The sequence below is a fragment of the Pristis pectinata genome, chromosome 3 (genome assembly GCF_009764475.1).
Source record: "Pristis pectinata isolate sPriPec2 chromosome 3, sPriPec2.1.pri, whole genome shotgun sequence".
Classification (NCBI taxonomy): Eukaryota; Metazoa; Chordata; class Chondrichthyes; order Rhinopristiformes; family Pristidae; genus Pristis; species Pristis pectinata.
In genome coordinates this window covers 41,700,151-41,715,150 of record NC_067407.1, presented here as the reverse complement: position 1 = coordinate 41,715,150, position 15,000 = coordinate 41,700,151, and the positions used below count along the sequence as shown (strand labels likewise).

At 39.9% G+C, this 15,000-nt stretch overlaps 1 protein-coding gene across 2 annotated transcripts in view; it reads left to right on the top strand.

Moving 5' to 3' along the window:
* ror1 (receptor tyrosine kinase-like orphan receptor 1) overlaps window positions 1–15,000 on the top strand; it is a 218,939-nt gene that overhangs the window by 153,575 nt on the left and 50,364 nt on the right. For both annotated transcript variants that reach the window (XM_052012605.1, XM_052012604.1), the window contains exons 2-3: window positions 4,001–4,069; window positions 13,110–13,397. In XM_052012605.1, coding sequence (XP_051868565.1) covers window positions 4,001–4,069; window positions 13,110–13,397 — 357 coding nt within the window. The remainder of the gene's footprint in view (window positions 1–4,000; window positions 4,070–13,109; window positions 13,398–15,000) is intronic.

Below are 15,000 nucleotides of genomic sequence, written 5' to 3'. Positions count from 1 at the left end.
TTTTAAAAAAAAACTTGCCCCGTACTTCTCCTTTAAATTTTCTCCTTCTCTCAAGGTTTTCTCATTTCTTGTATCAAGGCCCTGTTGCTTATCAGAATCAAAGTCACTGCAGCTCTAATCTTTGCCACACATTCTTTCCAGGTTGCCACAAGTGGCATCAAATTATCTGCTGTCTGTCCCTGCATCAAGCAGATGGCTGCTGCTTCATTTGCACAAGGAGATGTTTCCATCACCTTCTCCATGGACAACTGGAAGCAGCAACAAGACTGAGTGCAAACTGCAGGACCCACCCCAGTGCAGAGCATCACTGGCTGCACACACACACACACACACACACCGTAGTGTCCTCTATACGATTCCACTGCCTTCCTGAATCGCACATACCTTGCTTTATTCATGTGGCATTGTGTGTGATGACTAGCATTAGATCACGCAGTCCATTATGTTCTTTTACTGACAGCTACATTGGCATTCTCAGTCTCTCATCTTTGCTCCAACACAACAAATGACAAGCTGGCTGGTGGGAACTTCTCTCTGAATACTTGGCTTATGACTTCAAACACAAACTCACACATGCCTCCTGCAAAATAGATTGACAAATTGCTCACCTTCAAGGGTTTCACAGTGGCTGCAGTGTAGAAAGCAAGGTTGCTCAGTCAAGGCCTTGAGGGATGCTCACTGTCAGTGGCCAGTAAGAATTGGGTGCCGAGAGGATCCATCTGTAGACCACACCCTCCTGTATTTGTCAGGATTCCCTGGCCCAACTGGCTAGCATAGGCAGCTGTTCGGGGTATTGCAATGTAGTGTATGGCTGCCCTTGCTATCCACTGCACTCCTACTGATCCGTGACTGTAAGAAGTCTGCATCCATTCAGTCTCCCCACCCGTCAAAACAGCTGCCAATCCCCAAGGTACGTTATCACCACTGCCACAAATCTTGCAGTGAGACCATATCTCCAGCATTCACTGAGGTGACCTCACAACCAATGGGTGACTGTAGAGTGTTGATGCCATGTTACAAAACCTTCTGCAAGTTGTGTACTCCAACATGTTGTGGAAGCTCATGCAGGCAATCTGGTGTATCCAGCAAGTGCAGATTCTTTATTTAAAACGAAACAGAAAATGCTGGATACACTCAGCAGGTCAGGCAGCGAATTTGAAAAATGAAACAGACTTAACATTGCAGGTCTGAGACACATTGTTGGAATGGGAAAAAGAGAGAAAACAAATTAGTATGTTGAGAGATGGTGGGGGCAGGAATGGATGGTACAAATTCCCTTTGACCGATCCATTGTTCTCCCAACCTCCCTACAACATAAAACTAACTTGGTTCTTCACTTTCCAGGTTCTGAGAAAGCATCTTCGACCGGCAATGTTAACTCTATTTCTCTGTCTATATAGATGCTGCCTGACCTGTTTAGTATTTCCAGTATTTTGTTTCTATCAAATATTCAGAATCTGCAGTTTTTATTTTCAATAATTTCTGATCTTTCTACTATCCATCCTTTCGACATACAAGATGAAAATCCATCTTGGTGTTTTCCACAGAGAAAGCCATGTTGGACATCGGGGCTAACCTGAGTGTTTGTACTCTATTTCCAACAATTGTTTTTTCTTCTGACTCATTGAACGGTAAGAATTTTTGAAGAATGTAATTTTATAAAAATCCATCATAAATCATTCTTGCACTTCGACAGACAGTAATAGCAGAGTGATCTCATCAGGATAATTTGGGTGAGCCACTGTTGTGGGATCTGATCTGATTTGAGAGTAAATTGGCTACTTATCATGTTACAATATTTCTCTGTACTCCAGTTAAGTGCAAACTCAAGCAGGCAATCCAATAAGCTGCAAATCCCAGGGCAATTTATAAGCGTAACACAGAAATTTTCTCCAATGCTGGCTCTTAGTTTTACTAGATGGTGAACTGAAGCATCCTTTCTGTTTTACAAAGCACTTCTGCCTTTCCTGTTCACTCTGGCTAATTAATATAAATGAGAACTGGTCTTCTTAGAAATGGGTTGCGAATTGAAATTTGGTCTGGATTGGAACATGATCCCCAAATAGTGGCAAGTACATTAATTAAGTATAATATCACATTGGTGTACATTTACATATCTTGGCCTTTTGTCTTGGTCAAGGCCTACTCATCTCTGAAATGAGGATGAAAAACTAGGAGTAAGAAATGGCAAAATCGCTCATCAAATGTATTATGGATATTTTTATTACTTTTTAGTTAAACTGACTGTTTTCCATTCATCAAGTGAAATCTTATGTATAGCTTCCACTATGTATCAGAAACCAGTTGCTGGCAATAAGTGGTGTCTCCAGGGACTATTGACCTCCACAGAGATTTTAGTTCAGCTGGAAATGGTACCACTTTTCCTCTTTTCGAAGTGCTATGCTGTTCTATTAGTTTCTCCCATGAACACTTAGTGAATGAGCTGAGAACAATGGTCTTACTCTCAAATCCTGATCCATGCTGCAGGCAGCAACCAAGTAGTTCATGAGACCAGCATGGGTAAATATGCCTTCAAGCCCCTCTCCTTTAATCTCTTGTTTTAAAAAAAATCACTGCTTGTCCAGTTGATGGCCATGCTGAGATCATGGGCTTCATTTAACTCCTGGAAGTCTGTGCAAGTGGCCTGGTCCTGGAGCTGAACCAAGAACGGGTCAGGTTTTGCTAACAAATTTTCTCAACCAAACCCGGCAGAAATTCAGTGAAAGTCAGTTGCTTAGGTGTTAGTTTCAACATGGAGAAAACAACAAAAACAATGTAATTTTTATAATGTCTTTAAATATTACAACATCTCTAGATGCTGAACAAAAACATTGACAGATAAAATGGAATTCTTGTTCCCCAATCCAAAAGGAAATAAAAAATGTAAAAACTTTGTAAGCTTCAGGCTCTTGCGGTTATTTCTGGCAGGGTTTTCCTGGTGAGAATGCTTCCGCTGCTCCCTCATTCAGATCTTGGTTTAAAGTTACAGATCAAGCCACAATTGCATCTTCAGGACTCGATCTGCATTTTAGAGAGGTTCCGGCAGCTTGTTCTAACTTTCTGCAATTTACAGTCTACCAGATTGGGGTAGGAAAGAAATGAGTGAGGCCCCTTTCCCCCAACCTGGACTTAAAACTGAGACCCAGATAGCTATAAATAGTTGGGGGGCATATCTTCTAACAGCCTACTAACAGATATTCCTATAACTACCAGAAATTATAGGCTTTTTTACCAGAGCATAGATAACCTAGTTGTCTGTATGGTGATTTCCCTGCCCACCAGTCCCACAGGGGTCTTTGCTAAAATGCTAAATCCTCCAGAGTTCAGCTTCATGGTAGAATCTGCCAGCTCTTACATTGGTGGATGGCCCCACTATCAGCCATCCTGGCAAAGTAGCACAAAGATGACACTGGTCCTGTTAAACTTATAATTCTTTGCTTTTCAACCCCTGCCCATTACTGAGCTCTAACAACCTTCTAGAGATAATAACAATTTATCAGGGATTCATTTCTATTTTTTATTGGCAACTGGTTTGCACTCTCTTTGTGGCCCAGAGCCCCTGCTGAAGCCTGAAGCTTTCCTGTATTTCAGTAGTCTTAACCCCCTCTCCAAGACCAGTGAGTGATGAAGCTAATTTGGCAGTAATTGACAATCTAGCTCTGAAAAGCCAAGGGAATGACTGGTGTGGAAATGTGAATTTACTTTGGTGGAGTGGCTGTTCCTCTGAACCTGGGCCAAGGCATATTTTTGGAGGGCAGTGGAAGGAACAGGGGAATACTCGATACTGACAGTGACTGCAAAGAATAGAACCTCTTGTTACATATGTAACCTCAAGCGATACACATTTATAAAACAAACATCAATAGTGAAAAACCTGTGGCGTTTATTAGACTAGCAAGAGAGGTTTTAAGTTTCCTTGTAAGGGCATGAAGTACGGTTGACTCATGTTCAGAGTTAATATTATAGACGTTAATGAGTGTTTCCTTTTGGATTCCTCCAGGAATGGATTTACCAGATGAAACTCAGTTGCAGCAGTCCACCCCAGCATGGAACAGTTCCAGTGATTCAGGTAAGCAATTCTTTATTATAATAAAGCTCAATGCATGATAGAATGGTGCATTTACCATCCACCCAACCATCACCTCCCTGCAAAAAATCGAAACGCATCCACCATACATACAACAATATTAGCATTGTTGGTATTCTGGAACTCAAATTGGAAGAGATTCTATGAAAAAGTGAAATGTTTGTTCTACATCTGCAAGTGATTTTACTGAGTATTTGTTTTGTTGGGGCCAGGCTTGAGACACTGGGACACCAATATGATACTGTAATTCAAACAGGATGTGTGTTTCAATGATTTCTTGAAGTCCTTGAGCTTTGATGAGGTCATCCTGTGGTAGTTGGTGGGGTTCTGAAGCTGTCACCCTGGTGAAATCACATGGTTTCAAATTAAACAATCTTCATTCAAAAAATAACTGCGCATCTCATGATGTACAGCCCTCCGTGGGACTCTCATTTATCTCTCCCTTCCTTTCATTAAGAAAAATAGAAAGGCTTACTACTGCTTCCATCTCCTGATTGAAGCTTTTCCCAGTTTATTCAATGTGGTGTTCCTCAAAAGTCACCAATCCCCACTGTTACAAACAACCATTATTCTTCCTGCTGTTTTTGTGGCTATCCTAATTGCAAGTTTAAACAGACTGAGGCTCTTTAGAGGGAGAAGACTAAGCATGTTGTGGTTTCTAAGATTGTGAAAGAGTTTGTTATGATAGCAATGCATATGTTTCTACTTGTGGTGAAGTCCAAAACTAGATGCCATTTATAACTGACAGTAATAAATCCCAAAGAGAATTCAGAAGAATCATCTTTACCTCTGGGTGGTTAGAATATGAAATTTGCAGTCTTGAGGTATGATTGAGGCAAGGAGCATAGATTAATTTCAGGGAAGTCTAGATTAGTGAAGGATGAAAAGAATAGAAGATTATGCTGATAGAGTTAGACGAAGAGTATTGAAAGAGGCCTATTTGTGGATAAACTGGCCAAGTACATTCAAAGTCATTCTGTATGATTAATGTTCATGCCCCAAGAATTTTACTTGTGACATTGAGGGTATGAAGGAGAATCTTGCACTAAATTCTGTTCAGAGGCAATGTTGCTGCAGGTAATTGCAAGGTGATAGCTGGCAATTTGGCAAACTCGAAGACGGAATCATTGAGAGATTTTCTGTCTTTTTCATACCCACTGGAAATTAATATTAGAGTGTACTGAAAATTCTTAAGGCTACTTCTTCCAGCTGTACTCAAAAATGATAATTACAAAGTTGTGCCAAAAGCTCAGTGAGTAAATGCAGCTGTTTGTGTCATTTTGAATGTATAAAGCAAGATGTTCCCAGGTCCAGGCCGTGATCTATGGTGAGCAAGCTCATCTCAGACAGGCAAAGATACGCCAGTTCCTCTCTAAACTGCAGGTACTGGGAGAGAAAACCTGCCAGGGTTCTTACCACAGACTACCATTCAGTGAATATCTGCTGAAAATATCTGTGTGGCAACCACAAGAGTGAGCAGAATTGAAATAGGCTTTAACACTTTCTACAGAGGAATAACCCGATGACAGTCCATATAAAAAGTAAGTCAGTACCCATTAAAAGATAGTCCTTTATGAGCCTTCAACTTTGGGAAAGGGTGCATGAAACAGAAAAGGAATTAAGTAAATTAGTTACCTGTGTATTTATCAAAGTATCATTCTTATATTGGGGTAGGTTGTTTCATTTCTGGGCAGTGGATGATATCTAAATTTAGAAGATTTAGAAGAAAATCTGTGGGTGATATCTTCAATTGGGAAGTGACTATTTTTACAACAGTTTCTGCAAAATAATTTTCCTTGAACTTCAATAGGGATTGCCTGGTGGAAAAGTGGCAAAAATGCTTTAAGTTGCCAAAAATATCTGTTTAGAATGCAATCAGTAAGCATAGGCAGCAACACCACTGCCATGATATCCTCAGCACTGGTGCCCCACAAGGCTGCGTCCTCAGCCCCCTACTCTACTCCCTATACACTCATGACCGTGTAGCCAGATTCTGCTCTAACTCCAGTTACAAGTTTGCAGATGACACCACTTCAGTGGGCCGTTTCTAAAATAATGATGAGTCAAAGTACAGGAAGGAGATAGCCTAGTGGCATGGTGTCATGACAACAACCTTTACCTTAATGTCAGCAAAAGAGCTGGTCATTGACTTCAGGAAGGGGTGCAGGGCACATGCTCCTGTTTATGTGAATGTCCTGAGGTCAAGAGGGTTAAGAGCTTTAAATTCTTAGGAGTGAACATCACCAATAGCCTGTCCTGGTCTAACCATGTAGATACCATGGGCAAGAAAATACACCAATGCCTCTACTTCCTCAGAAGGCTAAAGAAATTTGGCATGTCCCCATTGACCCTCACCAATTTTTATCAATGAACCACAGAAAGCATCCTATCTGGATGCATCACAGCTTGATATAGCAATTGCTCTGCCTGAGGCCACAAGAAACTGCAGAGAGTTGTGAACACAGCCCAGCACGTTAAGGAAACCAGCCTCCCCTCCGTGGACTCTGTCTATACTTCTTGCTGCCTTGCTAAAACAGTCACATAATCAAAGGCCCCACCCACCCCAGACATTCTCTCTTCTCCCCCCTCCCATCGGGCAGAAGATACAAAAGCCTGAAAGCATGTGCCACCGGGCTCAAGGATAGCTTCTATCCTGTTTTAATAAGCCTATTGAATGGTCCCCTAGTACGATAAAAATGGACTCTTGACCTGGCAATCTGCCTTGTTATATGGCCTTGCACCTGATTATCTACCTGCACTGCACTTTCTCAGTAACTGTAACACTTTATTTAGCATTCTGTTATTGTTTTCCCTTGTACTTCTCAATGCACTGATGTGATGAAATGATCTGTATCGATGGCATGCAAAACAAAGATTTTCATTGTACCTTGGTACATGTGACAATAATAAATCAATTTATTTAAATTACCAAAGAGAGACTGAGAAATCTAAATGGAAATTCCCCTCCACTCTGTTTTACTTATCCAGAAGAGGTAGATAAATGAGTCACTTATTTTCTTTCATAAACCAGTTACATCCACAACATAGTTTTAAAAAAATCTTAACATATGCACGTGCTTTCCATGTCAATATTTTGCCATCTTAAATTCCGATGTCAATCATTTCTCACAAAAATTCCATTGTTGAATACTGTATTTGCAGACAAGAAGTATTACCTATCTCTCAAATGTTGCTAAGTATTATAAAACCAATATATAACAATAGAACAAAATGAAACAATGAGCCAATTACAACTTGAGGTAATCAGTAAATCCCTGCCTTCTATCCACACTTCACCTAGGGATTTGTTCGTCATGGCATGCCAGATTAACTAATCAATAAATATATCTCTGCACCTGACTTTAAATGCTCACTCAGATCTATCTGCTTTGGATGAGGCTTTTGTAAGAAAAGCTAAGAAATACATAAAACTTAAAAAAGCTGTACTTATTTATATCTTTCTTTCTTTAAAGTATCTCTGTAACTGTACTAAAACTTTTGCATTATATTTGTCATGAATTTTAGTTGAAATTCCTTCCAAATTTAAACTTTGTTGCAATATGTACTGAATTTCCACTGTTTATGGAAGAGTTGAAGGCACAATACTTTATAAATGCGAACTTGTGATGATTACAATTGCCCAATTTTATTGTTAGCATTGACAGCTTGTTGTTTTCATATGTTCTAAGTAAGTTCTTGTTGTAAGTTTATGTCTTGACTTCCAGTGTTTCCTTTTCCCTTTTGGTTTTCGATTTATTACTGTGGGATATATTTGATATTTTAGCCAATTTTGCACATTTGCCAGGAATATTTTTAATGTGATTCCTAAAGTTTTATCGACAAACGCGTGCTCAATATAGTTTTTTTTAAATAGATCATTTATAGCTCACTGTAAATAGATGGTATGCTGCAGGGATTGTATCATTATACTATCTATTGTGCAAGGTATTGGTCTCTTCCTAAGGCAAAGCTAAGTTTTCTTGAAAGCACAAAATCTAGTTGCTGGAATTTTTGCTTAACACTTATGGAAGCACTATCACTAACTTTAAGATTGCATTACTTTAAGTAGAGGTCCCACTTTGCTTGTGCAGTTAGGACTGGGCAATTGCCAAAAATATAAATAGAGAAATCAAAGTAAAGATTAAAACTTTACCTTTGAAACAGTGGGTATTTTTGTTCTTGGAGAGGTTTTGTTGATTTAAACTTTTCTTTGTAGTGGGATATAGGTTGAGTGATAGATAGGAAATGTGTATTATATTCATCATTTTACTAATATTAATAGTTACATGCCATCAGATCCCTCATGGTACAACTCACAGCAAGTTGAAGGAAGTGTGGTCATCTAATTGCAAAAGCATAATGCAAAGTAACATATATTTCATTACTTTTTGGTATATGGTATTCCAGAGATTAGAGTTTACATTGTTATAAGGGACTCTGTGTTGTGCTGATCCCAAGTAAAATAAGTTGATAATAATTTTGCTCTGATTTCTTTATAGCTGGTGTAGTAAATGCTGATCATTATAATTCTGTACCCACTAGATATAGATTAAGAAACTTGGCCGCAGATCAGTTAATACTGTACTTGTGCCTTTCCAGATTTAAGAGGGAGGTGCACATCTATTGTATGCTTTTGGAGGTTTTTTGGTAATGCACCTCTTTACTGCCGGTTTCCATGAACTGTGTGCATCACATAAATATACATTGAGTATTCTTAGCAGCACACAGATCAAACTCAGTTACCTGGAGGACAGCCAGTGAGTGTCTAATCACATTCATACTACTTTCACAACATGATACAAACCGCCAAGGTTGTTCAGTCATTCACTTTCTTGTGTTTAATGTTTGAAAATCTAGGAAATCACTGGCAAATAAACATCTGTTAATCTGTATCTTCCTGAACAGATTTACTTGCTTGCAGCTATGCTTTTCACATACTTCCCATCCCCTTCTTGTGCAAAGACATTAATTTGCCCTGGTTTGTTTATTCCCCTCTCCAGCCTAATAGGATGAGACTAACAGTAGTATCTCATTTGGCCGAGATCAGATTACAAACTACAGCCCATGGATCATATCTGGAGCCTTCCTGGTCTGCGTGGCTCGGTTGCTTACAAAATAAACTTGCTTGTCTATCAGGAAGACATGTTTCTACCTACTGTTGTTTTTTTCACATTAAGCCAAAGCAAATGCAGGAGAAGATGTTATTTGTACTTCCACATGAGGACTGACAAGCTAGCAACAGGCTTTTCCATCCCATAGAACAGACTGTTGGATGTAAATGCACTCTGTCATTAAATGGCAATCAGGACATTTTTCCCCAGTCCTAACAAAGAGACACGTGGTCTATCGCCCTATCAAATTAGCTGCCATCAACAAACATTGCACGGATCAGGAGTTAAATCTGGGAACTGTATGATAATGTCATGACATTGAATATATTTAACTGATAAAGTGTACTTCCATGAACTCCATTGGAATTTGTCTAATTTTCAATTATTTTCGTGCTAAAAGAAAATAAATGTTGCTGGGACACTACAGCTCTAATAGATCTTGTCTTTTTTGACGATACTTTTCAGATGCCATTGCACAGTGATGGGTAACGTTGCCAGTTTTGCTCTCCTTGTGTGAGAATGGGGAGAACTGTGAAACCAACCTGTACTAATGAGATTGGAAAAATTCCTATGGTAATGCAGGATACAAAGCATGAGTTATACGTCAATTTAGCAGAAAGCTGAGAAATTAAAGATTGTCTGGACAGCTCACTTGAGACTTCTCCACACCCCTGTTACAGTGCGGATGTAACTTTGGTAAAGCCCTACATTAGCACATGCAACGTTAATACACTGCCACAAGTTAACCTCCTTATCACTGGTGTCATGCTGAATAGGAGTGATTGATATGGTGCAGTATATTAGCTGGCTCATGTCTGCAGCATCAGGCTGACTGTCCTAGTATGGTTAATGGTTAACTTAAAGCATAGATACCATCTGCTTGACTTCCTCTTGTACTAAAGATGCTGCATGAGTTGAGGTGCACGTCAAGCCCAGAGCTTCATGTATGGGATCGTTAGTTAATTTGATCATGGAGGCTATTACATCCAAGCCTCTGTACTTAAAGTTCCTCTCATTAATCAGTCATTTTCTTTTGTGGTCCATGGGACAGTAACTAATTTTTCCACTCTGCAGGTCAAAAGGTCTCCTGTTGCAGAGTGGGGACCAACCCCAGGGTCTTAATGTCCTTTTCAAAATATTGTTTTAGCTCTTTTACATGAGAGAATTCTCTCATTACAGTTTGTGGGATCATCTTGTGCATAAAATTGGTGCTGCTTTTCATACATTTCAATAGTATTTTGTTGGATACAAAGCTGTTTGGGAAAATCTAAGGTTTTAAAGATTCTTAGTGCATTTTTTTTTCTTTCCCCTTAATGCCCTTTATGGTCTAAGTGTTTATTGGTGCTTAGCGACTGGAGTTGTACTGGGAAACCTGCCACTTAGTTGAGGCACATAAGGGTGACCTCCGTGGAATTGCGCCCCAGCCTGACTAGATATCTCCATGAGAGAAAATAGCTGGAGAAAAATGTGACTGAAGCAAGTAACTGGGGTAACTGAAATGTAGAAAGTATTTTGTTAATTAAAAAAGTTGTAAAAGCCCAGGGTCCCTGCAGAGTCTGAGATAAGTCTAAAGTGAGGCGAGCACAGCACATGGCTGCCAACACAAACCCGACAGAGAATTAGCTTATGTTCTGAATAAAGTTGCTGTGGAAAATGTAAAGCATTTCTTTGAGGAATAAAACAAAGAATGGTTGTTCTGGGGTTAATTCTCAACAGAAAGTAACAGGGGGTGGTAGGAGGGAAGGAATTGAGAGCAGAATTTCTAGTTCATTTTAATTAAACTTACCGTTGTACACTATAAAGATTCTCTGTCTGCAATGAGAGGATCTATGATTCATCTTAATGACTGAATATCATTAATTACTTAGGTCCAGTATATTGGCAAATTAATTCTCTGATGTTGAAACAGTGGCGATGAAGGGATTTTGTAATCAGGTGTTATCTGGTAGATGAAAATTTTAAAAAAAACTGCAAATGCTGGAAATCTTCAAATAAAAACAGAAAATGCTGGAAGTACTCAGCAGGTCAGGTTGCATCTGTGGGAAGAGAAATAGAGTCAACGTTTCAGGTCAGCAACCCTTCATCAGAACCTGTTTTGGTGAAGGGTCTTCAACATTGAAACATTGACTTTGTTTCTGCTTTTACAAATGTGGCCTAATCTGCTGAGCGTTTCTGGAATTTTCTGTTTTTGTATTACCTGGTAGATCTTGATGAAGGGTTTGTGGCTATCACCAATGACAGCAGTGCACCAAAAGACAAAGACACCATCTAAATGCAAACTGTTTAAAAAAATTGTCAGCCTTGGCCTAACAGCAGCACAGTCACCTCTGAGTCAGAAGATTGAGTGTTTAGATTCAACTTAAGAAACATGAGCATGTAAATCGTGCAGAATCTTCAGGGCAATGTTGAAGAAATGTTACATGATTGAAGGTATCATGTTTTAGTTGGGATGTTTAACTAAAACCCTGTCTTCCTTCCAGATGGACGTGGAAGATCCAATGGCACTCTGAAAAAGAGCATGGGAAGTGTTACAGGGAATCATTTCTAGGGAATCTGTTATTCTGAAGGATAGATATTGGCCAGAAATTTAGTATTGCAGATATTGTGTATATTTGTCATTACCCAAATGTCAGTGGTGGAATTGTCATCTCTCAAAGTACCAAAGCCAGTACCTGGCGCAGTAGCAACACAGAGTTTTGTTGGTGATCAGGACATTTCCAGCTATTGAAACTCAACAGCCTCGTGATGCAGTGTTTCACTCAGCGGCTCATTCATATTTTTCTGTCTGTGAAAAGGATAATAAATTGGACCTGTATTTCTTAGCTGTTCATTGATATAATTAAAACACAGGATTTATTGAAGAGACTGGTGGGTGGTTACAGAGGTTGCCGAATACAGTTTTAGTAATACATAATCAGTGCTATTAAAATTCAGACAGTCTGTATTAGTGGGGTGGGGGTGTGGGGGCTCATATTTCGGGGGTTTCGAAATATTAATTTACTCTCTCAAGTCTGCCAGTTCCCTTATATATTCTGTACCTTCAGACAGCCCTGATGATTCATTACCATATAATGCCAGTACAATCTGGAATGCAGTAGCTCCCGTGTCAAATTACCAGCGGTGTGTCTCATCTTGAAAGAAAGTTACAAAGTGTTTGGAATTTACAAAGTAATTAGCAGTTAATGCTGCCAAGAGAAGCACAAGCTGCAGCATTTAAAAAATGGCTTAATGGGTGTTCGGAGTTAAATGTGTTTCATGACAAATGCAAAAAAGAAATTAAACTGATTTGACTTTGAAAGTTCAGTTTTACGACATACCAACTCGGGCTGAATTGTCTGAGAAGAGAAAATTTGTAAACAGGAGCAAGCTAAGACAGGAGAGAAATGTTTCAATTCCAGTGAATCACTTTCCATGGTTTTCAAGTTTACATGAGTACATTTCCAACAGGATTTTTGCCTTTCAGTAAAGGATTTATTGTTTCACCATCGTTTTCTTCCTGTTTCCCAGCTCACCCGAGGCACCACCTCACAATGGGGTACCATTTCAGGAGCTTGAACCCAGAACCTTGTAAGTCAGAGGTGAAAGTGCTAGCACTGAGTCCAGTTGAGTAGGGCCAGTTGACTTCACTGATGCTTTTGACTCCTTTCTCTAATCAACTGAATGAAGTAAGTTGTCACACTGTCTGCTGGTTTAGTTGAGGTCAGCTAATTCAACATGGACAGTAGAACTAGGCAAAAATGTTTGCTGTCTGGATGGCTCAGCACTACGCTCTGTGGTGGAATTATCCATTAATCCATCCCTGCAGTATTTGTTTTTTTTATAGTTACTGAATGCATGTTACATTTCTTTCTTCTTAATTGAATTGTTTTATTCACTCGCAATTTAAAACTTTTTTTAAAACTTCTTTTCAGATTATTATCTAATCCTTGATGAGCCAATGAATAATATCACAACATCACTTGGTCAAACAGCAGAGCTGTACTGTAAAGTGTCCGGCAATCCAGCACCTACCATCCGATGGTTAAAGAATGACGCTCCGGTTGTCCAGGAACCACGGAGGATATCCTACCGACTGACTAATTATGGCTCCCGTCTCCGAATACGAAACCTCGACACCACGGATACAGGTTATTTCCAGTGTGTGGCTACAAATGGGCAAAAGTCTGTGTCAACTACAGGCGTGCTTTTTGTCAAATTTGGTAAGATCTCCATTAAAATGTTACTGGGTTATGGGCATATGAAATGAGGAATTTTGGATTCCAAAACCAATTTTACATTGGTGCCAAAAGCCAAGAGAGGAACACTCAAACTGACATTTTGGGCCCAATCATAATGGGGTACAACCTTATGTACTTCAATGTGACACATTCAGTTGTGAAGTCACCTGAGGCTCATTGGGAGTAATTTTGAAAAGATGGAGTTTCCTGCATGTCTACTATGTTCACAGTTACAGTATATCATGGATGTCAGGCACGGGAGCACATGTAAGCTCTGAGATGTGATTGCAGCAAATGCTATGTGTATGGAATTATGTAGGAAGTATGATTAGAAGGAGACCATGTGTGTGAGCTCCTCAAAATTTATGGCACTCTAGTCATGTCCCTGGTGTTTTTGGTGTCCCCCTAAATGATCTCCTCCTGCCACTTCATTATGGAACTGGGCGAATTCCAAAGTCCTGCATGTGGAGACATCCCTCCTGCTCCTCAGTTCACACACCAAGGTATCCAGAGCAGTATCAAAATGTCGGGGGGCTTGCAGTCTGCCTTGAACCACCGCTGGGATGACGTCCACCAGCAGCTGAAGATGATAAGTACTTCCCATTTATGACCCACAGGTATGTCTCCCATCAGAATCAACTAGCATTAGTACATGCCAGCTCTTGGGAAAATTCACCCCAAGGACAGAAAGCTGAAGAGCACAAAATTCTGTTTGCAGTCTGCATCAGGTCAAATGAGCATGAGCCAACACCATTCTGGTGCTCATTTTCTAATGCAATCCAATTTCTCCTCTCTAGTCTTTTGGTACCTTGGTGGCAATGGTATAGGTCATTATGAGAAAAGGTGAATACACACACATCACTAGTGGTTTTAGTGTAGGATCAATTGCTTAGAAATTAGATTTCTTATTTCAGCAAGAAACAGTTGAATGTGTGTTTCCCATGGAGTGTAAGGTGATAATAACCCTCTCTCTGGGTTGTTTGCACCACTCCAGACATTTGACCAGGTACTTCCAAAGATATTTGCATATCTGATCAGATTTACACTTCAGATGTGCATTAAATTATGTACAAAGTAATTTGATGCACATCTAATTATGTCAGTCCCCATGGAACACCCCTTTTGGAGCATCACAGTAGAAATTAGACCAGGAGCATTGATTGTTGATTACACCCTGAGTTCTGTAATTATTCAATATAATCTGCCTGATTTTGTCCATGCATCTATTTCTGGGCTGGGACTAAGGTAAATCTCATACCTTTTACCCTTCATTATGCCACCCACCCCCACCAAACTATGGTACTGTCTTCACCACCTCCCTTGACCACCACCCTTAACCCCCCATGTATACGTAACTCTCTCTCTGTCTCACACTCTCTTTCTCACTCTTTCTTCTTTCTCACTTTCTTCTTTCTCACTCTCCCTCACTGTCTTTCACACTCTCTCACACTCTCTCACAATCTCTCTTCCTCTCTCTCTTCCTCACCCTCTTTATCTTTATTTCTCTCTTTCTTTCTCTCTCTCCCTCTTTTGCTCTCCCCCTCCCTCTCTCTCCCTCCCTCCCTCCCCCTCTTTCTCTCTCTCC